The sequence below is a fragment of the Leopardus geoffroyi genome, chromosome C1 (genome assembly GCF_018350155.1).
Source record: "Leopardus geoffroyi isolate Oge1 chromosome C1, O.geoffroyi_Oge1_pat1.0, whole genome shotgun sequence".
Taxonomy (NCBI): Eukaryota; Metazoa; Chordata; class Mammalia; order Carnivora; family Felidae; genus Leopardus; species Leopardus geoffroyi.
In genome coordinates, this window is record NC_059328.1 from 202,468,916 (window position 1) to 202,494,900 (window position 25,985).

Below are 25,985 nucleotides of genomic sequence, written 5' to 3' on the forward strand. Positions count from 1 at the left end.
TGAGCTGGCAGGTTTCCGACCAAAGCAGAGAAAGACAGAGACAGCCTGCTAGGAGGAGGCTGGTGGGGGGCTAGATCACTCTCCACTTCACCACCCTGGACCTTCTCTCCCTCTCCACTCAGGACCAAGGCTCCAGGCATCTGACTACGGGCAACCCAGAAAACTCCTTCCTAGGTGTTACAGGCTGAAGTGTTTGCTCCCAAAATTCTTATGTTTAAGCCCTAACCCCCAGTACCTCAGAACGTGGCTGTATTTGGAGATAGGGCCTCTAAATAGGTAACTGAGTTAAAAAGAGGTCCTATGAGTGGGCCCTAATCCAATCTGACTGGTGTCCCTATAAAGAAGAGGTCAGGACACAGACACAGAGGGAAGAAGTCAGCCATCTACGAGCTCAGGAGGAACCAATGCTGTTGACGCTTTATTCTCAGGCTTCTGGCCTCCAGAACTGCGAAAAAATAAATGTCTGTTGTTTAAGCCACACAGTCTGTGGTATTTCACTGTGGCCGCCCAAGCAGCCCCAGACACCAGGCCGTTGTGTTCACCAGAGGGAGCTACTCCCAAAGTAAGGAGTCCTGGAGACGGAGGGGCTCCCCCACTCCCCGGCCACATGTCCCAAGGCCTGGGACCTTCTCTGATCAGAGAGTTCTTGATATTAAGCTTCCATTTGATTCTTCACCTTTTATCCCTTCCCCTTCCTTCTGGCCTAAGCGCAGGAGAGCATTACCGGTCCCTGAGTATCCATGGTCCCCATGACCTCGGTCCACCACACAAAGGCAACTCTCCTTGTCCCCTCAATTTCGGGCTCGTCCAAAGTGAAATGGCTTCCCTGGGTGGCAGTGAGCTCTCTGCCATCTAAAGGTGTGAGAAGTTCGGGGAGCCTGGGGGGGCGCCTGGGGGGCTCGGTCAGTTAAGCATCCGACTTTGGGTCAAGTCATGATCTCGCAGTTTGTGGGTTCCAACCCCACCTCGGGCTCTGTGCTGACAGATCCTGTTTCAGATTCTCTCTCTCTTTCTCTCTCAAAAATAAGCATTAAAAAATTGTTTAGTAAATATAAAAAAAAAAGTTGGACAAGCACCCCAAGGACCACCCTGAATTAGAGGGCATGGGGCACTGAATAAGCTAAGCTCCAAGGGAGGTGGAAAGGGACGGAGTCAGACCCCTGGATTCAAATAGCAACCCTGTGTCCCATCTCATGATGCCCCACGACACGACCACATTGGGGTATTCCTTGGAGCAACGGAGTCAGTACAGCAGGATATGAGGTCATGCAGATGGGGGTTCCACAAGTGAGGATTTCCTCCCCCTCTGGCAGGTCCCCACCCTTCTCGAGCCTCAGTTTCCTCACTGTGGCAGCACAGCGTCAGATAGGCTCCATGACTGGCCTGGGCCACCCCAGCCTGGAAGGTCGGCCTATAGAGAACAGAAGTCCCATGGATTTTCTTCCCTTGTTTTGCTGCTGAGATCGATCAGCGATGTCCTGAGGGAGTGGAAAGTGGACCTGGGAACTGGTAGGGGGGAGGTGGGGGGTGCCGGCACCAAGGACACAGAGCAGGTCATGGAGGGTCATGTCAGGGTCTCCTGCGGGATCCCTCTTGATCAAGAAAATTAGCCAGAAGAAAATGCTTTTACCTCAGGGCCCCAGAATCTAGAACCTTCCAGGAGCGCCCCCAGCCAGGAAGAAAAGCAGGATAGGAATAATGATGACCGCTCCCACCTTATGGCTGGTTCTGGTTGGCTCTGCTTTCCCTGTGGGGGAAGCAGCCCAGTGGCAGTGGGGAGCACACAATTGGACAGGCAGGGTCAGCCCCGCTGACCATCCCAACTGTGTAGCTCCCGGACCAGGCCAACCGTAGTCAGGCCAGGCCAGGCCAGGCCAGGGGAGAGGACAGCAGAGCCTCGAACTGCTTCCCTAGCCTTCCCTTCCCACCCTCCAGGCACAGGGCCAGCTTCTCAGCCTCTAGACAGGAGCCCCTCTGTCCCTGCAGGATGAGCTGACCTTTAACTGGCCAAAAGGTCCTACTGGTTCCATCCCCCTGCCTGGGGGAGCGGATGAGGAGAGAGGAGGGAGGCAAGGGGTGGAGAAGAGCCCCTGGCTCCCTCACCCTCTCCTTCCTCCTCTTTCCTGCCTCTCACGACTGCGGTCTCCCTCCGCGGGGCCATCCGCCTTCCCTCGCAGCGACTGTGTCCCCACCCTGGCCTTCCACAGCCTCTCCTTCTTTCTCCGTAATTATTTTACCTTTTGTTTGCCTGGCACTTTACTAAATGCTTTTACATTTACCATTGCATTGAATCCACACCAGGGAGAAATAGGGAGACACTGAAAATACCTTCAAATTGCCAAGTGTTCTTGTTAAAAATGCAAACATCTCCAGAACGATGAACAATTAGGCTGGCAGCCTTTGGTACCTCAGAACTAATTCATTTCATCCTCTGCCTTCTCCCCAGCCACTCGGCACAGCAGATGGGGTTGGGGCAGTGGGGAGGCCTGCTTTGGGCACCGCCTCAGCCCAGTGGGGTGTCTGGGCCCCTGGGGGGAGGAAGGGAGCCATGGACCTGGCAGTGTTGCCTGTAAACAACATGCTCTCCTCAAGCCCTGGGTTCTAGCCCCATGGCCGCCCTCGTCCCACTCGCTCTGAAATCTATCACTCACTGTGGTATCTCTAAGGTCAGAGAGACCATCTGTTTTCAAGAAAAGACCTAAAAGAATTTCAGAGTGGATTCAACAAATCCAAAATCCTGGAAAAAAAGGTGGGAGGAGGCAGGGGGAAGGCGGGAGGAGGCAGGGGGGTACAGAGAGTCAGGAGCAGGTCGGGGGCCCAGCAGGCCTGGCTCCCCCAGCCCAGCTCTGCCACGGGGCCCAGAGTCCCCAAGATGGCACAGCCTCACCCTAGGACCAGTTGCAGCTGGGAGAAGCCCAGAGGCTGGGAGCTGGTGTCTTTGAAAGGACATATCCCAGGGCGTGGAGGTAAATCGGGAGACCCTTCCTTCAAGGGGGTCTCAGTTATCCCCAAATGAAAACGGGGGAATGAGCCAACAGTCCTAAGGATGCTTCCAGATCTGCCATGCTGCGGTCCCAGGACCAAATCAGAAAGGCAAGTCCATGCCAACCCCCAGACAGGCGTCTCAAGGGCTCCTGGGCTCCAGGCATGCCCCCTGTTGGAGGCCCCACCCACCGCACATATTCAAATGAACCACACAAATAAATACAGTCCATATATAACTCTCAGGGACTGAACTTGAGTGGCAGTTCACCGTCTGACATAATGTTAGGTTTTGTAGCTAAATTAGACATGCATTAATTTCAACTGCAGCTTACTTTTCAAATTTTGGAGCCTATCGGTTTCATTTCCAGCTCTTCGACATTTTCGTTGGCTGCTGATGAAAGCTTGTAGGTCCTGCATGCTGTGTCTACATTCCTAGTGCCCTGACCCCGGGGAACTCAGGCAGCGAGCCTGGAGAAATCTAACAGCAGGTTGAAAAGAAATCTAACAAATGCAGTGTTTGCTGCACAGGAGTTCTCTCAAGCTCCACTCAAGGCCACCTCCTCTGAGGAGCCCTCTCAGGCCACTCCAGCTGTCTAGAATCCCTCCCCTGCCAGTCTCAGAGCACTCACTGCTCACTGTAGATGGGACTCATTTAACAACAGCGATACACTCTTGTGTGGCTGTTTGGCTGCATTCTTTAGCTCTGTCTTCATTATCTACGCTCTGTCTTATCTTCCCCCACTGAACTGTGAGCTCTCCAAGGTGCCCTGGACCTCTCCTCTGCCTCCTCTTTGAACCCAGTATGGCGTTCACAGCCAACCAAGAGAGCCAAGGCCATGTGAGCAGGGGCAGTGTTGTTTGGAGAGGAGCTAGAAGCCACTGCTATCACCTACCCTCCATGCCATCCTCTCGATGCCCATTGAAGTTGTCATAGGAATCCCAGCGGATGAGGGGGTCAGAGGTGTTATAGTCCACGGACACACTCGGCCCGTTCTCCAGGTGTTCCATGCCTGAGAGGAATGGGGCGGGAGGGCAGTGAAGAGAAAGAAAAAAAAAAATCAGCAGCTAGAAAAACAGAGGAAGTCAACAGCTTCCCCAGGGATGCTCCCTAAGGGACTTCTTATTTTCTTAACCATAGTGGGTGGGACCAGTAGCTTACATTGGACAGAGAACCCAGGAGTCTGGTTTCTTGCATTCTTGAAAAGGCTCATACCAGGTCGTAGGGGTAAATCAGGACGGAACACTGAGGAATGAAGTTCCTCCCCTTCCCAGGGAGAAAGCTGGAGAGCCCTCTGGCTGGGTGTCTGTCTCGTCCTATTCTGTGTCTCTAGGGTCCCTGGGTGAGTGCCAGGGGGCCAGAAAGCCTGCCCCTGGATTCAAGGGGAGTGTGGAAGAGGCTTGTGACGAGCAGCATGGGGCCAAGGACATCAGGGAAATCACAGCCGTGATACTCAGAAGACACTAGGTCATTCTAGCCAACCCCCCTCCTCCCACTTAAGATGCCCTCCACTCCAGGCAGAAATCCAAGGGGAGAAGCAGTCTCTCCCACACATCCACAGAAGGGGAAGAGCGCACGAGCCCCAAGTCCTGCCTCCTAGGGCAAGTCCCTTTCCTTTAGTCTTGGCAGTCTTTTCTAGAATCTACCCAGAGTCCCACTGTCTGTAACCTAATTTCGTCTCGTCCTCATTCTGTTCTCAAACAGGATGGAGAACAACTGGCCTCCACATATAACCAGTCTAAAGGCTTAATGGCTATTATTAAAATGGCCTTCTCATCTTCAGGTTGAACCACCTCGGGCCTCATAAATACTTCTCGTCCATCTAGTTCCTCTGCATGGCCCCCAGCCACTCCCTCCATCCACCACAGCCCTCAACCTCTGAATATAACAGGATGGTGACCTAATGGGACAAGAACAGTCTACCCAACCCAGCACCTCTTGGTAGGCTTTTTTATTTTTATTCTCCAAAGATTAAGTCATTGGTTCATGTTTAGCTGAGGGTCCACTCTAATACCCAGATCCTTTACTGCTGGCCTGCCTTGTAGCCATAGTAACTTGACAATTGTAGGGCAGATGGGGTGGAGAGAGGACAGGTTAGGATGAAAGCAAGGGCATGGAAAAAATGAATTCTAACAAGCTAATACCTTGAATTTTCTCTGGTCCATAAGAAAATACAAATTCCACTTTGCCATATTCTGGAAATCGATCATCTGAAAAGGGAGAAGAAAAGACAAAAAGAGGCAGTGAATTCCCCAAAAGGACTCAAATTTTAATCTTTCTAGACAAGATTAACATAATGTGCACATGCAGGGTTGATAATACCACATACATACGTAATGAAATGAGCCTCTTTAGCCCTAGTCCTACTTGCCTGAGATAACCATGCCCAACCATTTCTATTTCTTGTCCCACTAACAGTTACCTCTAAGACTCTAAATAATAGACTCTATTTTTATGCCACTATCTCTCAATTTACTGATTTCAAGTAATCTCCACTGATTCACCATTATGAAAATGATTAATTTGGCCCGCTAATATCACTCCTATCTCCCTTCTTATTAAGTCAATTCTTATTATTATTATTATTATTATTATTATTATTATTATTATTATTTATTCTGATTGCCTTTGAAACTTTAGATCCTAAGCTAAACCTCTATTTCTTGATCTGTTCATTTTCAATGGTGTCTCCTGACCCCCTACATGTAAGAGGAGAAAATTTGCACCACCCCCCTACCTCTGCTTCTACCAACTCCACCTTTATGTTGTCTGTTATTCCTTTATTTTTCCTTGTTAAGACTGATAACATTTGCATTCTGTTCTGAATTATAATGTCATCTTCTGCTTTTGCCCTCCTGGCTTCAGTCCAGGGGAAGCTCATCACAGAAACATCCTTCTACTGCACTGGGGGAATCAGTTTCCTCCTCCCCTGAGCCCCAGCCCTACTCTCTGCCCTTGGCCTGAGCCCAATCTGCACACAGATCACCATCTGTGTGATCTGTGTGGGAAGCAAAGTTATAGTAGGCATGGTGACCACTCCCTGGATGGGACATGCCAGTGCATGTCTCCATCACTGCAGGGGTCCCTTCATAGTATCACACTTGTGTGTCTCTATCTCCAATGGGACTGTGAGTTCCCTGAGGGTAGGGCCTGACTTCTTTCTCTCTGTATCCCCAGGGTCTAGCACCTGCCTGGCACATATAGACACACAATGATTCTTGGTGGATATATGGATGGATGAGGGATAGATGGATGGATTTGGATGAGTCAGTAGATGGATGGATTTGGATGAGTCAGTAGATGTATGGATGGGTGGATGGATGGGTGGGTGGATGGATGGATAGATTTAGATGGATGGGTGGATGGATGGGTGGATTTGGATGGATGGTTAGATAGATGGATGGACGGATTTGGATGAATGGATATGGATGAGTGGGTAGATGGATCCATGGATATGGATGGGCGGGTGGATGGATGGGTGAATGGTTGGATGGATGGATGGATGGATGGATAGATGGATGGACTTGGAAGAGTGGGTAGGTGGATGGGTGGGTGGATAGATGGATGGTTGGATGGATGGATACATTTGGAAGAGTGGGTAGATCAACGGATGGATAGAAGGAAGGAAGGAAGGAAGGAAGGAAGGAAGGAAGGAAGGATGGATTTGGATAAGTAGGTGGATGCATGGGTGGATGGGTGGATGGGTGGATGAGTGAATGGGTGAATGGATGTGGATATGCTCCAGGTCTCAATGTGATACAGACAAAACCTCAAACAGATAGAGAAGGGAGACACCTCCCTAACCAACTCTCCTTCCCTCAGAAAATGGTTCCCCCTCTCTGACTGCCACAGCTCCCTCATTATTGCTCTTCTACCCTGTGGTATAGTTATTCCTTGCTAGGTCTGTCCCTCTACTCAGTGAGCTCACCTTTGAAGGCATCATCAAGGTCTTCCTTCCCAAAAACAACCCCGAGGTCATGGATGGCACAGGTGTGGAACTGCACACGGAAGATGACATCTCGGGCTGGGCTCCGAAACTTCTTGTGGTAGCACTTCAGCTGGGTGGGAAAGAAAGCAGAGCCCATCAGGGGACTGAGGATGAGAAATCAGGTCTCAGGGAGCCTCCTTATTAGCTCCACGACTGAGAACCCAGGGCTCACCCAAGCCCACTGAGGGAGAGGTCACCAATACCAAACAGGATTTCAGAGCTATCTGGGGAAACTTCTAGAAAGCAGAATGTTGGAGGCCAATCTTGCCCTGTAGGGACAAAACTGTCCTCCCAAGAAGTTCCTTCACACAGAAAGGAAAAAGTAGGGGTGAATTTAAATTACAGGAGGAAAGACTGAAGTTAGAAGTGAAGGAGTCCTTGTCACCACGGGAAGCCAGCTCACACTGAGAGATATTTCCCTGAAGATATTCCAGACCAAGAGACAGGCGTAGGAGAAGCGAGTCCAACTCTGAGGCAGGGGAATGCACAAGGACTACTGGAGGCCGAAAGCCTTTGCAGGAGCCCTGAGAGCCTATGGCCCCAAGGCTGGTGACTCACGAGGAGTGGTGATCTTGTCTGGAGAGGCAGGAAGGGAGCAGGAAGAGAGAAGAAAGGAGAGAAAATAAACAGGGAGGAGGGGGCTCGAAACAGAGGGGCAGCACTCACTAAGATATCTCCCTTCAAGAGCAGGCCAGGCTCGATGGTGATGCAGATGCTGGTCTGGCTGTCTCCTTGGACATTGCTACGGGAGAGAGGCGAGCGGAGAGAAAGAGAGCTGTTGAGGGGGCAGGCAGCACGCTTGTTCCCTACCGCCCCCTGCCAGAGGGCTCCTAGGAAGGCTTGCTGCCTCTGTCCCTCAGCCCTGTGCTAGATGAGATCCTCCTAGAGGAGGTCCTGGCCCATCCCCCCACACCCTGTCCCTGGACCTCAGCCTCAGGCCCCAGGCCCCCCTGGCCTCTTTGTCCTGTGGAATACCTACTAGATGCCAGATGTGTAGACAGGCTGCATGGCCTGGTAAATCCGGAGAAACGGCCGACACCCTGTAAGGGAGGGTGATGTTAGCTAAGGCAGCGGGAACGGTGCAGGGGTGGGGGAGAGGGTGAAGGAAGGAAGGGCTGGGGAGAGGGGAAGAAGGAAAAGAAGAAGGAGAAATGGAAAGAGAAAGGAGGAAGAAATACTAACTTCTCATTTGAGAGGCATTTTTAAGTTTATAAAATACATTGCCACATCCAACATCATGTGCCAGCAGGCACTGATAGTATCTAACCCATCAATAGACTGAGGCTCAACGAAAGCTCAGGAAGTCATGCCGTCGGGACGCCAATCCAAGCATAAGTTTCTACCCTCCCCCGCCCCCCACCCCAAGGCTGCCTCTTAAGAAAAGAAGATGGGAGACAGGAGGAGGGGAAGCCAGAGGGCTCAGGCAGGTACCTCCTTTAGACTCGAAGTTGGGGATGCCATGCATGATCACGTGGTGCAGAAACAAGGGCTTGTTGTTCATTTTGATGGAGCCAGAGAGCAGGCCACTGAAGTAGTGCACGTACCTGGGGCAGGGAGAGGGGCAACTTCAGCCAGGAGGCCTGCCCTAGAGCAGAGCCATCCTGGTTTCTTTTCTGGGCTCACCTAGCTCCCCACCACCACCACCACCCTCCTAGACCTCCTGGAAGCTGGGGTCTCCTCCCCAGCACCGTCCTTTCTTGCTGCCTGGAGCCCCAAGCAGAGAGGACAAGCAGGTACCACCACTCAAGCAGGAGCGGAGTCAAGGCAATACTCTGCTTTGGGGTTCTCTGGCGCCCCCTGGTGGTCAAAATGAAAATCCCTCTCCAGCTTCACTCCCAGCCCAAAAATCAGCTGGACCAAAATTCCCCTCCACAACATCCCTGACAGGCATCGTTTAGCTGCTCACCACCGCACAAGGCAGGCTGATCAACCATCAAACACTCCAACACCCCTAAACCTAGCTTAAACCAAGCTTATGCTTATAACCACAGGCCCCAGTTCTGTCCCCACAAACCCCCAGCCACATGACAGTCCAGCAAACTGTAAGAGCTTAACAATTACAGTCCTTCACTTTTTTATATCACGCTGAAGTGTATGAAATCCCTCTATATCTGGTATTGAAAGACAGCTAATATCTACTGTGTACTCCTCTCCCCAATTCTCTTTGGATCTTGTTGGAAGAATGCATCTCCACTCCTTCTAGAAGGGGTAACTAGGTCCAGAAAGAGTTGCTGGCACAGCAAGAACACACAAAGCCGGGGGTGGGTGGGGAGAGAAGGAATGCTCTCTTTCAATGCACCTGCCAGAAAGAGAGGCCCGTCCTTTTGCTGTGGATTGGTCAGTGCGCCTTCCTTTTTTCTGAATGGTGGGCTGGGTCAGCCACACCAATCACAATGAATCCTGAGACTTGGCGAGAGGCAAGGGGGCTCTTTGAGGCTGGTGGAACCAGAACCCACATGACCATGACAATGGTCCCCTCCTATCTCTTGGCTCCTTGGCCCACCTCCAGGCCTGTGGGCCTCTGTCCCCGGGCCCGGGTGGGGTCACTTCAGACTACCCAAGCAAGATAATCTGATGGGCAGCGCCGGTTCCTATTCAGCCCCTGACCAGCCCCCAGCCCCATTACTCAAACCGGAAACCTGGAATGGCAGTTCCTATCAGATCTCTGGATCGTGCCAACAGGATGTGTCTGTGTGCTGGGCACAATGAGCCGCCCGGGGGTGGGGTGACAATGAATGGGGGAGTTGCAGGCAAAGCCCCTCCCTCCCTCCCTCCCTCTCTGCCCTCCTCTCCTCCAACTGCTCCCGTCCCTGCAAACGACACTGCCCAGAAGGCGGGAAAGTGGCAACAAATACATAATGAAGCCAACAGCTGCATGTTCACACACGGGCACGGACAGAATCACCCACCCATAAGCAGGTGCGGTTGCAGATATAAGCTGCAAGGCAGACAGATAATGTAAACATACGCCCGACTGCGCGCTGTGTAAGCATATGCCATGCGCTGTGGGGTCCCCTACACTCCTACGGCTGAGAGGTAACCCCAACCCCGTGCTCCAGGCGCTCTGCTGCAGGGGTATGACTGCTCTGCCCACTCTCTCCGAGCCACACTGCGTCATCGTAACATCATGCTCCTTTGTTTGTCCCTCTTATCCTTCAAGGTCAGGCTCGTGACCAAGGCCACCAGCCATATGTAGAAAGCCAGGGACCGACGAGCAGGTACTTGAATGACCGTTCTTTCCTCCCTGGGAAGATTCTCATTGATCCACAGCTGCTGCATCTGGCAGCCCAGCCAGAATTTTCTGCACATAAAGCCACCCTGTTTCTGACGGCTGACCCAGAGATTGGCTCCTGAGTGCCCTGTGCCAGGTGCAAGACACCAGGTGGCCTGAGGACTCGCTTCTGCTTGGGCTTCCCACTACAATGGGAGTAAGTCCCCAGAGGAGCCGGCACCCTTCTAACAAGGCAAGAAAGATGGGGGTGATGATGAAGAATAAGAAGGGAAACCCCAGCATAGAGAGGCGAGGGGGTCCTGCCTGCCTGGTCAGTGCTCCGAGGGGCTGGAAAAATCAGTGGGATGCTTTGGCTTCTGGGTCACTGTACTTGCTGTCCCCTCTGCGTGGTGACCCCAGCCCCACCATCAGATGCTTCCCTTCTTCCTCTCAGAGCTCACCCTGCATGTCACCTGTTCAGAAAGTTCAGCCCTGGTGCTCACCCTATCACTCTCTAGCCCATCACGCTCTGTTTGGGTTTTGTTCCCCTTCCAAGTACTTCTCACGACCTGGAAGTTCCCTGATGGCTCATGTCCTTGGGAAACTCCACGAGACCCTGCTGAGAGGGTCAGTCCCACAGCCCTGGTGTGCAGAGTGGTGTGGCACATCACCATGTGTGGTGGGCCCGCAGCTCTGGCCACATAGGGGCAGGGCCCCATTCCCCATCTCCAGCTCTCCCCTCCGAGCCTGGGCTTCTGACTCACACTCACCTGCAGCCTCCCCATAGTCCACCAGCCCTGTGCTCTCTCAGCCATCATTAAACAGCACGTTATCCACAGAGCAGAGTCCCGGGCCAGCCCTCAGGACAGTGGGCGGCACAACCCTGGGGGCCCTGCCTTGACCTGACTTACAGGTCCCCAAGTACATTCTAGCTCTGCTAATACTTGCTATGGATCCTGGCCATGTTGAGTCCCCTCCCTAGGCTCAGGCTTCTCATCTGTAAAGTGGGGATGCCCTGGATCATCATACAGTAGCTCACCATTATGCAGGGTTGGCCTCAAATCCATAATTTCTGACAGGTGTTCCCTGACCCCCTTCATTACATAGCCCCAATCTCCTCCACCAGGTCTATCCCACTCTGTTCTCTTTCTTTCCTAGCACTAACCGCTACCTGAAATGGTCCTGTTGATCTATCTACTCGTGCAATGCCCATCTTTCTTAGTGGAATATCAGCTCACTGAGGGCAAAGCACTTCGTCCTGCTCAACTAGATATCCCCAGCACTTGGAATGTAGTAGAGCACATAAAACTTATCCAATGAATCAATGAATCCTCTCTGCCCTGCTTCCTCCCTCGGCTGCTGTGGACTCCAATGAGACCACGTGCTTGAGAGCCCTTGGTAAAATTTTTAAAGCTCTCCCAGCAGAACGTGACCCTTATGGTAAGAATCTGTGACCTCCCCAGGGCAGGCGGCAATGACACCAGCCTCCTACAGGCTCACCCAAGCGCGGACGCGGTCCCGCTGCCAGGACCAACATGGCATTTCCTTCTCATACAAGCTGCCTTCTTGCACCCAGACCAATGCATCCCCCACCAGCGGCCCCACTGCTCTCCAGCGCTGGCCTCAGGAGCCAACGGCCATGCCCATCTGTGGGCACACACAGCTGCCCACCGGCTCACTCATGCCCCTGAGCTTCCAGCACTCCAGGCTGGCACCTGAATATGCATGCTCCGTACACCCCCACCTAGGCATGGCTGTTCCACCCACTGTGGGTACGTGAGGCTAGTCCCCAAGACAGCGTGCACACACACACACACACACACGTGTGCATGCACTGGCAGTGAGCCCTGGAGACCCACCTTCTCTGGGATGGCTGACCAATGGGCACAATCTTATCCTCATAGAATCGCTTCATTGCAAACCGGTCCAGGGCCTGATCGGCGCTGCAGGGAGAGACAGGTGGTCAGAGGAGCCAACTCCCTGGTCTCCCCACCCCTGCTCCCCCAGACCTGTAGAGCCCTCCAGCCACCCTACTCTGAGAAGCTTTCAGGAAAAGAGTGCCCTGGCATTCCTGCATCCTGTATGCTGCAGGACTCAGCCCTGGGGCTTTGGAGCCAGAAAGCCTGGGTTCCCATACCAAGTGTGCCGCCTCCTTATTAACCTTGTGCCTTGAGGCAGGTTTACTTAATCCTTCTGAACCTGATTTTCATTTTCTGTCAAATGAGAGTGACAAGTGCCTTCCTTGAAGGTCGTTACGGTAATTAAGTGAAATAACATGTATAACGAGCTTGGCACATGTGGGCACACAGCAGGTGCACAGGAAATGTTCACCATTAAGGAAAGATTAGCCTGGGTTAAGTTTCTTACAGTCACACAACCACCGTCTAAACCCTCCATAGAACATTCTATCTGTCTGCAAAGAGATCATTTTGAAGAGAGAGAATATAGCTAGCCCCTCTGTTCTTGACTCTCTAGCAACATCCCATCCCAAGCCCCAAAGTCCTTATTAAGGCCCACAAGGATGAGATAACTTCTAGATGGTTCCGTCAGACCCAGATCTGATCCAACATTTCTTTCTGACTCTCTCACCTGCTCACTCAGGAAAAAAGAGGGCTATTTGCCAAGGAAAAGTGGTCCCGAGAAGGTGGCTGGATGGGGTGTCCGTGGATGGGCCTGCCTCTCGAGTCTGCTGCCACCAGTGCCCCCAGTAAAGGACTCTCCTTGCTCCTGCCTTCCGTGCACAGCCACCTGCCTCAGAGCCGTGGGCAGATCCCTCTCCTTTCCGTGGGCTCCTCCACCCCATCCCCTGTCATTATTCTGCCAGCCGAGGAAGGGAGAGGCCATGGAGGGATGGGCAGACGGGGTGCCTGCTGTCAATATTCAGAGAATGAGAGGCTCTTACCTGGCAGAAATGTTGCTGTAGTGCATGTAAGCCGCGATGACAACACCTATCCTGCCTCGGTTTCCCTGAAAGAACCCCAAACACAAAGCCTTTATTTCTAAGGCCAGCCCTGCTGCCCCAGAACCCGTCCAGAAGCCTGGAGAAAAAGTGAGCAGCAGCTGGAGAGAGGGGTGTGGTTCAAAGGAGGGAGTGGGATGCCAAGGAGGGGAGCAGGTCGGGCTGAGTCCCAAAGAGAAGAAACGCAGTTGATCATCTACCACACGTGAGGGTCCCACAAGCTCCTAACCCCCATTTCTCAGGTGCCCCCCGGGACAGGATCTACCATCCCCTAGAAAGGAGAATGCACACACACTCACCCGAGGACACGTCTACGCATGTGTGCACGTGCTCACACACACACACGTGTGTACATGCACACACGCACACACGTACATACAGAGCAGCCCCTGCTCTGACCTTATTGTGTAGAACGACGACATTGTGAGGGTCTGCATTGAGCCAAGTGTCCATGGCCTTGCAGACGCTGCAGATCTTCTCTAGGGCTGGAGTGTGGAGGTCAGGCCAGCCAAATTCCAGGACCTGTGGTCAAAGCCATGAGTGAGAAGTGGCGGAAGCCCCAGAGACTCAACCGGGGCAGCGGGAGCTGCACCTACGCCACATGCTGGCTCCAGGGCAGCGGCCACCAGCCAACCTCGCTTCCTGCCCTCCCTGCCCAACAACCCAGAGTGGGGGCAAGGGTGTGGCCCAGAGACCGTGGCTCAGGGCCAGAGAGGAAAAGTGAAGAGCCCCCAGCCATTCACAGCTCTTTTCCAGGCCCTGACACACAAGCCATTGATTTTTCTGGCCAATCAAGAGAACCCGAAAGGGGACAGAGGGCAGATCTGAATGGCCGTCCTCAGGCTCCTCAAAACTTTGCTTAACTCACAGATCGTTAAACTAAAAGAGAACCCATGCTTGGAAAAGCCAAGAGAGCACATCTAATCCAGCCCATCTACTTTCAGAGGGGCAAGCTGAGGCCCAGAGAACTGTCACCTGCCCAGGGTCCCACAGCAACAGGCACCAGAATCCAGGAGGCAGAGCAGATATCCACGCAAAGCCCGGCACTCAGCCCGCCGAGTGAACAAGTGAAAACCAGCCATTGGCAATTCCCAGCCAGTTTAAATCCAAAATGCTTTTCAATAAGACTAAAATTCTCACAGCTCCAGTCTCGCCCCAGAGATGCTATGCGCACCCGGGGTGGGGGTGGGGGGTAGACCTGGGTAGGAAATCGCTGCATCAAGCTTTGCTGTCTGCAATTTGTATTACAGAAACCATAAATACAGTATTTTCCATGTTCCAAAGGGAAGCTGGCATAGAAAGGGAATAGGCTTTGCGAAGTGTCTCAGCCCTTGCCCCCAGATTCCGAAGTAGGAACCACGGGGAGAACCACGCTGTTCTCCTTCTCTTCCAGGCAGAGGGAAGCCCCCACCCCTAATCCACACCAGCTCACCTTGGCGTGGAGCTTTGCGATGTCAGGCCTCCGCTCAGAGAGGTTGAAAAGCTACAAGGAGGAAAAGGAAGAGATCATGAAATGGTGCTAGCTGGCCGTCTGTCCATCTGTCTCTGTCTCTGTCTCTGTCTCTCTCCTCCCAACCACCCAGTGAAAATTCTATCCATGCATAAGCTTACAATGGAGTCCCATCAGACCCACACACTGACCAACACGCACTCAACTACAGGTTCTCAGAACAAAGAGGAGAGAGGAGGCGCCGGGGTGGCTCAGTCGGTTAAGCGTCTGACTTCGGCTCAGGTCACGATCTCACAGTTCGTCAGTTCAAGCCCTGCGTCAGGCTCTGTGTTGACAGCTCAGAGCCTGGAGCCTGTTTCGGATTCTGTGTCTCCCTCTCTCTCTTCCCCTCCCCCACTTGCACGTGCTCTCTCTCTCTCTCTCTCTCTCTCTCTCTCTCAAAAATAAATAATAAAAATATTAACAAAAAAAATTAAAGAGAAAATTAAATTAACCCTCAGTGAGCAGACAGACACCCAAACTGCACGTGAGAAGGGGATGCAGCCTGTCTCATCCCATGTGCCACCCGTCCACACAGGACGGGAATCCGGTGGTGTGACATGATAAGTGTTTGGCCATCTCTGGTTGCCACTTCACGTGTCAACTTTAGAACCTCATCTGCCTAAAAATGCAACAGCTCTGTGGGAGGACGCCCTCCCTCCGAGTGTGCAAATCACCCTGAGTGGCGCCTCTCAGACCCTTGACACCCCTTTCCCGGCAGATGCCCTCCGACACCTAACCATGTCCCATAAGACTCCCCCAATCCCTGGATTTCCTGTCTCCACCTTCACCTCATTGCCCAGAAAACTCAAAGAAAACCGTGCCGCCTCCTGCCGAGGAAAGCGACCACACGGCCTGCGATGGGAAAGCAGAGGGAGGGTGGCATAGCAGAGACCCACAGAACCCTGGACTCCTGAAACTGGGAATGATCCCAGATGGCTTCCAGTCCATTCTTGGACCCTGTAACTGTACAGACTTTATTACATTAACAACAGCTACCACTCGAGTGTCCCCAACCTGCCAGCCCAATGCTGAGGACTTTACACCTAGCAGCTGGCTTAGTTCTCTCAACAACCATAAGAGGTAGGCGGTACAATCAGACCCATTTTACAGATGCAGAACCTAAGGTTTAGTGAGGCGAAGTGGCCAAGGTCAGATAGTGAGAGCAGAGCCAACATTCAAACCCAGGACTCTCTGGTGTCTGAAGCCGGGCTCTCAACACTGCCCAACACAGCTGATGGAGAGGCATGTCTGTGGTGGGTTCAACAGTGTCCCACAAAAATTCAGATCCACCTGGAACTTCAGAATGTGACCTTATTTAGAAATAGGGCCTCTGCTGATGTAAGTAGTTAAGGATCTCAAGATGAGATCATCCTGGATTTAGGGCGGGCCCTAGGTCCGATGCCTGGTGTCCTTATAAGATGAGAAGACCCACAGAGAGACACAAGAAAGAAGGCAGGCCGTGTGAGGACAGAGGCAGAGACTGCGGTGATGCAGCTAGAAGCCAAGGTCACTAAGGATCGCTGGGGGGCACTGGAAACCAGGAAGGGGAAAGGCAGGATCCCCCGTAGAGCCTGCAGAGGAGCACGGCCTGGTCAACACCTTGATTTGGACTTCCAGCCTCCAGAACTGTGAGAAAGTCAGTTCTGCTGTTTCAAGACACCACGTTTTTGTGGCAATCTGTTACAGCAGCCCCAGGGACCTAATGCAGTCCCCTACGCCGGCTTCTGCTCACAGATCGGGGCGGCCCCTCGAGGCTGCACGGTCTGGTCGGTGGGTGCAGCCCAAATCCACAGGCACCTCCTTGTAGAACTGAGCCCTCCCCTGGGGCCAAGGATAGGTCTGATTCCCCATGCCAGCTCTCTGCCATTAGAGAAGAGCACCCCCGGGCCCCTCACCCACATTCGTGATGTGTTCCTCCTGGGCCAGGCACCATCCCCGTGATAGCAACATTTCCACAACTCTGCCCTCGGACTTCTCAGAGGCACTGCCGCCTCCCGACCTCAGGCAAACGCCCCACCTCTCTGTGCTCCAGCAAAACCTGATTTCTAGTGCTGTCATGAAGTTTAATACGTGGAGAGCAGATAGAACGGGGCCTGTGTCATAGCAAGCACGCAATAACATGAATTCTTGTTACTCTCTCCTCCTGGTCAACACACACATACACACGAGCACACGCATGCCCACGTGCACATATACCTACACTCATGCGCACACGCACACATGCACATGGGCACACGTGACTTGGTTCCAGACGCCCCATTCCAGCCGCAGACACACTCCTCCCAGTAAAGTTGGGCTGGGGGGGTGAGTGAGGACTCAGGCCGTGAGAGAGGCTAAGAGCTGGCCCAGGGCAGGTGGGCAGGGGCACCAGCAGTGAGGAGGTGGTAAGCAGAAAGGACGGGCCCCATCCTCACCAGGTAGCTGCCTCCATGTTTGGACTTGAGCATCTGGGCCACCTCTCGGAGGTTGCTCCGAAAGTTCTCCTCGTTGGCTGTGCTGGGGAAGGAGACGGCGATGATCCTCTCTGTGACATACACCAGGTCCAGCTCACAGCTGTCCTCCGTGGTCCGGCTCAGACTCATGTTTCTGGAGACACAGTAGGCAGAAGGGGGTTCGGATCAGAACCCTGGTCCTCAGGGCAAGGTGTAGGGATCTGTGCCCCCTAGACACTATATGTGGCCCACAATTCCAACCCCGGAGGCTTGACTGTTCCCTGAGCACCGGAGGAAAGGGAGCTGGGCAGAGGCTGGCAAGGACCTCGGGCCATTTCCAAGCCAAACAGCGATGACAGCAACCCTAGGTGGCCATCAATCCTGTCGGCACTGCCTTCAACCTATAAACGCAGAGGTCGGGGTCAGGATCAGAACCTGCCAGGAGCCCAGGAGTCCAGCTCAGCCTTCCAACGCACTGTGGCCACCTGGTCTGGCAGAAGTCTTTCAAAGGATCCTGGGACAGATCTAGTACAGGAAGGAGAACGGCAGGTGCCCCTGGAGCTGAGCATTCTTCCGCCCTCCCCCTGCTCCCGAGCTATAGTGTGGGCAGGGGTGTGGGGGGGGGGGGGGAGGCTTCTCAGGGGAAAGGGCAGCTCAGGTGACAAGCTCACCTGGGCTCCAGTAAGCCAGACCACGGCGCACATTCCAGCCCTCCCCAGAGGCAGGCCAGCTCCCGCCCTTTGTTCCCTGGCTCTCCCCCACCTCTGGCAGCTCCCACCACCTTCCAGGGCTATTTCTTGGCTGCAGCCTCCGTGATTTCTAAGAGGGTGCTGAGCCTACTGCTGCGGTGGCAGCTGGCCACCTGAGCTCCTAAAGGAAGTGGGGAGCCCCTGCACCAGGTGAGGGGAGGCGGGGGCTCACGCCTTTATACCTCATCCAGCTTCTCTTCCAGCAGGAGGGCCCAGAGTGGCCCCCGGGGAGCAGACAGGAAGGGGAAATGGGTCTCAGGACACTGAAATTCCATTCTGAGGCCCACCTTACACCCTCCCTGTCACCATACCTTCTTACCCTGTCACCCGCCCCCTATCGTCTCACTTCCTCTTTGTATCCAAGGTGGGCAACATTTCCTTCTGAGACTCTTTCACTACAGCAGGGTCAAGGTGAGACGGGAGGGGCAGCAGAGAGATACCACCAGGGTTAACTTGGAACCCAACTGTGTATATAGGGCTTGGAGATGGGGGGGGAGGGAGGTGCCGAGGGCGAGGTATGGCTTCTCCATGGTGACAAGGGCAGGAGCCAAGTGGTAGAGGGGTCAGTGGGCTGTGGTAAGGAGCCCAGTTTGAATTTGACCTCTGAGCCGGGCCATTCCTTGTCCCTAAGATAAGGTTCTCACTGCAGCCTTGGGCGGGCGGGGATGGGTCCAAGGCAGAACGGTACCACCACCTGGACAACTTCAGCATCGCACCCTGCACCCACCCACCCCAAGGTGGCTCTCAGCTGTAAGGGAAGAAGATTCTCTAAGGGGCTGCTCAGGTCTGTGGGCAGCTGGCAGCCCGGCCACAACCCACTGGGGGCTTTAGCTACACACCAGCCTTCTCTGGTTGGAGCTCCATTTCCCTGGAGCCAGATTCTCACTTGTCTCAGGAGCCTCAGAGGTGAAGGTGAGGCAGAGAGGGAAGGGCCCAAGCCAGAAAAACCACAGAACCTGCACACAGATCAGCAAGGGACCCAGTCCTTGTGCATCCCTGCCCCCAGCCCCTGCCGGCCCAGCCAGATAGAGAACTTTCCTTTTCTAAACGACCCTCAATATCAAAACCCCTGCCCACAGAGAGGACTTGGATCTAGCATAGACTATGATGCCAGCCAGTCCCGAAGGTACACCCAAGTCTTGCCTCTTGTTGGTCTCGTGACCTGTAACAAGTCACCACACCTCCCTGAGACTCAGTTTCTCCATCTGCCAAATGGGAATAAAAATACTTACCCTGCAGGGTTGTTGCAAGGACTAGATGGGATCGTGCAGGGACATTAAAAAAAAAAAAAAAAAAAAAAAATCCAGCTCAAGGCCTAGCTTCGAGCTAGAACTCAAAACATGACCATTTCCAAGGGTATGCAGCTACCGGCATCCTCTCTCTGTGGCTTGCTCATCCGCCCACGCTCCCTACCTGTCGCTTTATGACTTCGGTCTCAGGCACCCAAAAGCATGATTTGCTGGAAACACCCACAGGGACCTCACAGCGGCACCCCCATCCCTAGCCACCCCCCCCCCCAACAGGCCAGGCATACCTGATGGGCTGGGGGTGGGGCTGGACACTCGGGGTGACTCTGCTGGAGCCCTAGGACAGAGAAAAGACAAGCGGCATTATGGAGGAGGCTGGCAGAGAGATGTCCACGGGAGCATCAGGGCTGCGGACAAACACAGATGCTCTTATTTCTTGACCAACATTCCAGCGCGGGCACCCTAACATCCAGGCTACACAGCAACCTAAGGCCAAAAGCAACCAGGGCGGATCGCTTGTGAGTGTGCATGTGAGGCCCCAGAGGGCCCAGCTCTCCCTCCCCAGGGAAGGAAGAAATCCCAGATGCTGAGAAATGTCTGGGCTGGTGCCATCTGCACTGAGTACATGCTCAATAAAAGAGTTTCGAAATGGACGGAAACACATTTCATCTTGATTCCCTGGATGCCGTAACCGTAACCCCCAGGGGAGAATACCAACCGCGAGCATGACAGAAGGAAAGACCGGTGACAGCAGCCTCTGTCCTGCTCTGAACCTTGACCCCCTGACCACCACCATCCTGCGATCCTCCCCTTCACAGCAGCAACAAGGAGCCATTGGAGCAGAAGTTGTGGCTTGAGAGCAGCCAGGGGCGGCGTGTACCCACCGAGACCAGTGCTGGGCAGCAAGTTACCCTCCTACGGACCCACCGCCCGCTGGGTTACCCCCTCACCCGCTCCCCTCTCGAGGGTTGTCAACCGGCACAAATTTAGGCAAACGGACCCCAGTTCGGGTCCCAAACAGCCCAAGACGACCCGATGGCACCGTGATGGAAGCTAAGGGTCACCCTGCCGGCCGACCTGGGAGTACTCAATGCTCTGGATCTCTGTAACGTCACATGTAAGATGGGGCAATCCTTGCGGAGTTGTTTGAAGATTAAAAGGAAGTATGCATATAAGGCACCTCTTCATTGTTACTGCATCTAGTACAATTAAAAGGGTGCTTACACATACAACCAACATTCACCTCTATACACAGAGCCCTGCATCACCTCTCCCCCCACCTGTCAGCCACCTCACGTGATGCAAAATCGACCGCCCCACTTCTAGATTCCCAGGCCCAGCCAGGGCTCTCCGAGCCCATCGGCACCTTCCAAACATCCCTGTGCCTCCCCGAAACCAGCCTTTCCCCACCACCAAGTTGCAACCACCTCTTGGAGGAGACAGGACCACAGTCTACCAGGGAGAGGAGAAACTGAGGCACGGTGACTCACCCCCAAGTCCTGGGGAAGTTGACAACTGGCAGGACTCACCCTCAGACTTTGGGTTTAACCACTGGGGCCCTGAGGAGAGCAGCTGCTTTCGACCTCCTCCAGGCCCCTGCAGGGCCGACAAGGCAGGGGCGGAGAAGCCTGGAGGCCGGGCTCCTGGTAGTGCCCAAAGTCAGGGCAGCCCCACTAAGAGGAGGTGTCTCCATCCAGCCACCCGTGAGAAGGCTGCACCCAGAGCCCCCTCTGCGTGGGCTACAGCTCAGCTCCGAACCACTCAACCTCTGCAGTAGCAGCAGGAAGAGCCAAGTGGGGCTGTTGGGGAGGAAAGTGTCTGTCTCCACAGCCCCCTGGCCTTGACAACTTGGGTTTGCATGAGTCAGGCATGGCGAGGGAGGGGTGGGGGGCGCGGGTAAGAGGGATCACGTTTGGTTTTCAAGCCCCAAACCAGGCTGTTCCAAAACTACCCGCCCAGAGGAACACAGAGACCCAACACTTCATCCGTCTTGATTTCACTGGTCCCTGATGAGGAGTCGCTGGACCGCCCCGGGCCCCAGGCCCTGCTCCAGGCCCCGGGGCCACCCTGCTATAAATAGCCCCTCGGGTTTCATCTGTTGCTGATCCACAGCCACTTTGGAGGAGGCCACCACAGCTGCCTCGAACAACTGGAAGCCACAGCTGCAGCCGAGGCTTGCGGTGTGGTCAGGGCCAGGGCCACGGAGCTGTAGGGAGACAACGTGATATTGAGGCCGGCTTGGCGAGGGGACTGGGGAGCCAAGGGGAGCCAGAAGCCTCCTCGGGCGCAGGGGTGAAAAGGAAGAACGGGACAGGAGGGCTGGATCCCGTTTCTCCACCCCCCTCCCAAAGTTACAACACTCCACATTCCTTAACCTCCCCACCCCAAAAAAGCCAGGGAAGATAAATAAAAACTTGGCCCCAACAGAGTCTGGCCGTGCCGCCTCCAGAGGTGATAAGACAAAGTCCAAGCCGGCTCTGCTCCAGGCCAGCCAGGGAAGGGGCAGCAGGGGAGGAAGCTGCCCTGGACCGTGACCCCACCAGATGACAGGGACGGGAACAGCTGGATGGTCATCCCCTGTTGAATCACTGGGCCGTCCTCTAACTGACGGGGCTTCCTGTTTTCTGCAGAGTTCGAGGACATGTGACACTCGCTGGCAGAAAGCAGACACACGGGTGACAAAGCCTGAGTCTCGTGGACGTGAAGAACCACACATAGTTGTGGGGGGGTGGGGGGGGTATGAGCAACCACGGCCTCACGCTCCAAAACACACAGGTGACCTCACACATGAGGCCAGAGATGGGCACCCCCAGCACACGCCTCAGCACACGCACCCTCTCTGAGAGGCTGGGAGCCCCCTGAGAGATCAGTCATCCCTGCTGTCCGTCATCACGCTCCTTCCCTCGTTCCAAAAACCCTCGCTGAGTGCCACCAGCTGTGTGCCAGGCAACGTGCTAGGCGCTGGGGACCGGAGGAGGCGAAATCCCTGACCTCAGAGAGCTGATACTGGAGCTGTTCTCTTCAAGAACAGGCATGAGACTCTGCTGCCGGGTCCCACTGGCCAGTCTGTAAAATGGCTCGTGTGATCTTATGTGATTCACCTGTTCCACCTGAAGCCCCCAGGGGAAACTACCAGAGGGCTTTACAAAAAGTACTACAAAGATTTTATTTTAAAAAGAAAAAAGAAGCTCTCTGTCAGCCTGTAATCCCATTCTTCTCCTCTCTGGGGCTCTCAAAGCCCTTTGCCCATTCGGCTTTACCTACCCCACCCCCCCCCCCCCCCCCCCCCCCGCCCAGCTTCTCCCAGGACAGAGATCAATAATACAACTTTGATCCAACTCCCTAGGCACCAAGAACGCTCCCCTACAGTCATCACCGAACCACGATCTCGCTTTCAGTAAGAGAACAGCATGAAAGGAAGTTCCACACACACACCCCCCCCCCCCACCAAAACGAACTTACTTCTCTACCAGGAAGTTCCTCCTAGTATCTAACCCTCACCCTTCATCCTGCAGATCCAGCCAATTCTTTTTGCCTTGGTCCCCACTGCCAACGACCACTCGGACACTTCTGAGTGGCTCAAGGTCTGTGGCCCTAGGCTCTGTTATTTGCCACCACCTTCTCCACCATGCAGCAAGGAGCGGGAACCCCAGGACCTGGGTGGGGTTGGTTTAGAGCAACAACTGTGTGGGAAGAGTCCTGCCTGCCTTTGAGGTCCACAGACCAAACACAACAGCTCTGGACCAAAAGAAAAGCCGTTTCCTGAGCCCCAGTCCCCAGGGGGCAGAGTTGGGAGGAGGGTCCGTAAGAAGCACCAGGGGCCACGTCAGGCAGCCAGAAATTGGTGCCCAATCTACGTCAGGGGCCCGTCCCCATTCCTACCTCTCCTCTGGGGGCCGTGGCCACCCCCTCCCGCCCCCACCAGCCCCTCCAGCCACACCCCTTCCTCTCTCCTTCCTGCCCACCAGCCTGGATTTTTCCAAAACAGAGTGCGACACAGCACAGCATCCACAAACCTCTCTACACACCAGCCCTGCTGGAGGAAAACAGCCATTCCGGCCCTGTGAGTCCTGGGCCACGGGCCAGGGACAGGAAAACAGCTCAACAAACAGTCCCAACAGCACGGCACTAGGCTGAGGGCCGCAACTGTGCCGCCTCTAGCACAGGTCTCCTCGCACGGGGCAGACTGCGAGGGTCCCCCGTGGCTGAGCAGGGCATGGACCAACCTGGGATCACCCAACCTGAGACAGGTGTCTGGGAACTTTAGACACTAGGTTTTCCCTCCTCTGCAGCACACAGGCCATTCTAGAATCCGCTCGCTCGCTTAGTGTTCCCTTGACTAGACTAGCTACGCCAGAAGTCACAACCCTCTTCCCACATCCAGACAGGACACAACCCTTACCCACCTTGGCACACATTAGACACACGCGCATTCATCCCAAATCAACAAACTTTCCTTCGAGAAAAAAAAAACCTCCCGTCCCAACTAAAGGGCCGCTTCTTTCTTTCCTGGGACCAAGGTCATACCCACCATCACGTCAAAAAGTTCTTCATGATGTCTAACTTCACTCTCTCTTGCTGCAGCCCTCCCTGACAAGCTATGTCTGGCCCAGGCTGGGGCTGGGGGAAGCAGCAGCATCAGGACCTGGCCGTAAGTGTGCCCAGGCCGTCAGGTAAAGGCTTTAGTTCACACATCATCTCCTGGCCAAGGGCTGGGAGAGCAGGGTACAACCAGATCCGAGCAGCAAACCCAGAAAGGGGTGGGGAAGGCACTCGTCAATTCACTGAGCCCCTTCAAGTCTCTAACTCCTCATCTGAAAAATGGGACCAAGGGCACCTGGGTGGCTCAGTCGCTTAAGCATCCAACCTTGGTTCAGGTCATGATCTCATGGTTTGTGAGTTCAAGCCCCGCATTGGGCTCTATGCTGGCAGCACGGGACCTGCTTCGGATCCTCTGTCTCCCCCTCTCTCTCTGCCCCTCCCCTGCTCACTCTTTCTCTCTCTCTCTCTCAAATAAATAAACATTTAAAAAAAATTTTTTAATGGGGCCATAGCATCCACCATAGGGGTGGTGTCTGGGGATCACCAAAATACTCAATCCAGCTCCGGGCCCTTGGTCAAAATAACAGTAATAAGAATGGCTAATGTTTACTGAGCATATATTATATGCTTTGGGTGCACTACTTTAGTTCGTCCTCAGCAGTAGGTACACACAAAGCCTAATTTCTGACTCACATCTCAGCCCCAAAATACCGCAAACTTGGACAAGAGTCCCTCCCCAACATGTGCACTCCGTGCCCATAGGACCCACGCGTACCTTGAACAGAGCCTTCCCCACTAATTTAAGAGGCATGCTCCCGCTCCTCCTGGACAGGTCGTACAGCCCCAGGGACGCCTCCGCCTTGCAGGGCTGGCCATGAAGGGCTGCCCCAGGGCAATGTGGCCGTGGCCACGGGCTCACCACACAAGGGCGGCCGCCTGCAGGAGCTGCCTCCCGCAGCCTGAGCACCTCCCTCTGGGGCCCTCCCCATGGCGGGTCAGGCAGCTGTCAGATGATAGGGCCTCATGCCATCAACAGCTCCCCCTGTGCCAACCGCCAAAACCACTCCCTGTTCCTCTGTGGATCAGGGCGAGCAAGGATGGAGGCCAGCATAGGGGCAAATTGTCAGACGAGAGTGGGGAAGAAAGAGAAAGGCCCGACTGTGTGGGGTGTCTACCCCGGGCACATGAGGACAAGCCCAGACACGAGCACCGCTCAGAGCAGGGTCCCAGGAGAGCCCCTTCTGCCCTTCCCAGGGGTCTCTCCATTTCAGCAATTTGCCCATTGACCTCCACCAAAACTGCCCACCAGGAAGAGCCCAGAGGAGTCAACAGGCCCAGCTTCCAGCTTCTTCCTCCAGAATCAATGGCACTGAAGCCACAAAGAAGATCCTGGCGTTTGCAAAGACCCCTTTTTTCCAAAGAAGCAGAGCTTGTAATTCCTCAAGGTCTGATGAGCCTCTGTGAGCCCAGGAGTCCTTCTTCGCCTCTGTCCTTAGTCCCTCTGCTATAGCTCTGCTAGTCTCCTGCTCACCACCGAGCCAGACCTCACAGCACACCCTTGCTGCCTCCCTCCCCAGCCTGGAGCACTGAGGTCTGGCAAAGTGATGGGCAAATGAGCTCTGGATCCAGCCGAGCTGGGAGCCAAAGCCAAGACTGAGGTCCAGTATGTAAGTCCATGGGGCTTGTTCACCATTCCAACCCCTCCTCCCCTGCTCAGCCATAGCACTCAGAGACCCCTGCCTGTCCTTCTGGAAAGGAGGTAAGGGATGCTTCAGTAAGGCAGGTAGTATCCATCATCCACACCTCCAATCCCCCTGGGGCACCATGAGCCCAGCCAAACCCTTCCCTTCCCCATCCCCATACTTACGTCTTCCTCAAGGCTTTTCCGTGTGTTTCCACCCCGGAAAGCTCCTTCTCCCTGGAGACGGAGAAAAAACACAGTCAGAGAGGGGAGTCAAGGAAAGTAATCAAAGGGCACCCTCGTTTTTCACCTACTGGGATTGGCAGGGGTTGGGGCTGAGGGAGCTGGCAGAAGGGCCTCGGAGGCAACTTAGTTGTGTGTTTATCATTTCTTTGTCCACTAAAAGCCCCTCAGAGCCAACCAACCGTCTCATGTGTGTTATGATTTTCCTCTTCCCATTTTGCAGGTAAGAAAACTGAGGTACAGGCAGGCTCATGAATTGCCAATGGCCACACAATTAGAAGCCTGAATGAAGGGGGTGCCTAGGTGGCTCAGTCGGTTAACCGTCCAACTCATGGTTGCAGTTCAGGTCATGATCTCGCGGTCTGTGAGTTCGAGCCCAGCATCGGGCTCTGTGCTGGTGGTGTGGAGCCTGCTTGGGATTCTCTCTCTCCGCCCCTCCCCTACTCCTGCTCTCTTGC

The 25,985-nt window shown here is 54.3% G+C and overlaps 1 protein-coding gene across 11 annotated transcripts in view; it reads right to left on the reverse strand.

Moving 5' to 3' along the window:
* TNS1 (tensin 1) overlaps window positions 1-25,985 on the reverse strand; it is a 200,037-nt gene that overhangs the window by 70,233 nt on the left and 103,819 nt on the right. For 10 of the 11 annotated variants that reach the window (XM_045481192.1, XM_045481191.1, XM_045481190.1 and 7 more), the window contains 13 exons: window positions 25,471-25,521; window positions 19,349-19,398; window positions 17,048-17,219; window positions 14,574-14,624; window positions 13,541-13,663; window positions 13,085-13,149; window positions 12,042-12,125; window positions 8,403-8,515; window positions 7,951-8,011; window positions 7,638-7,713; window positions 6,912-7,041; window positions 5,128-5,193; window positions 3,879-3,995 (listed from right to left, as the gene is read on the reverse strand). In XM_045481192.1, coding sequence (XP_045337148.1) covers window positions 3,879-3,995; window positions 5,128-5,193; window positions 6,912-7,041; window positions 7,638-7,713; window positions 7,951-8,011; window positions 8,403-8,515; window positions 12,042-12,125; window positions 13,085-13,149; window positions 13,541-13,663; window positions 14,574-14,624; window positions 17,048-17,219; window positions 19,349-19,398; window positions 25,471-25,521 — 1,159 coding nt within the window. Of the gene's footprint in view, window positions 1-3,878; window positions 3,996-5,127; window positions 5,194-6,911; window positions 7,042-7,637; window positions 7,714-7,950; window positions 8,012-8,402; window positions 8,516-12,041; window positions 12,126-13,084; window positions 13,150-13,540; window positions 13,664-14,573; window positions 14,625-17,047; window positions 17,220-19,348; window positions 19,399-24,378; window positions 24,541-25,470; window positions 25,522-25,985 lie in introns of those variants that run through there. The other variant, XM_045481193.1, reaches the window with a different exon arrangement.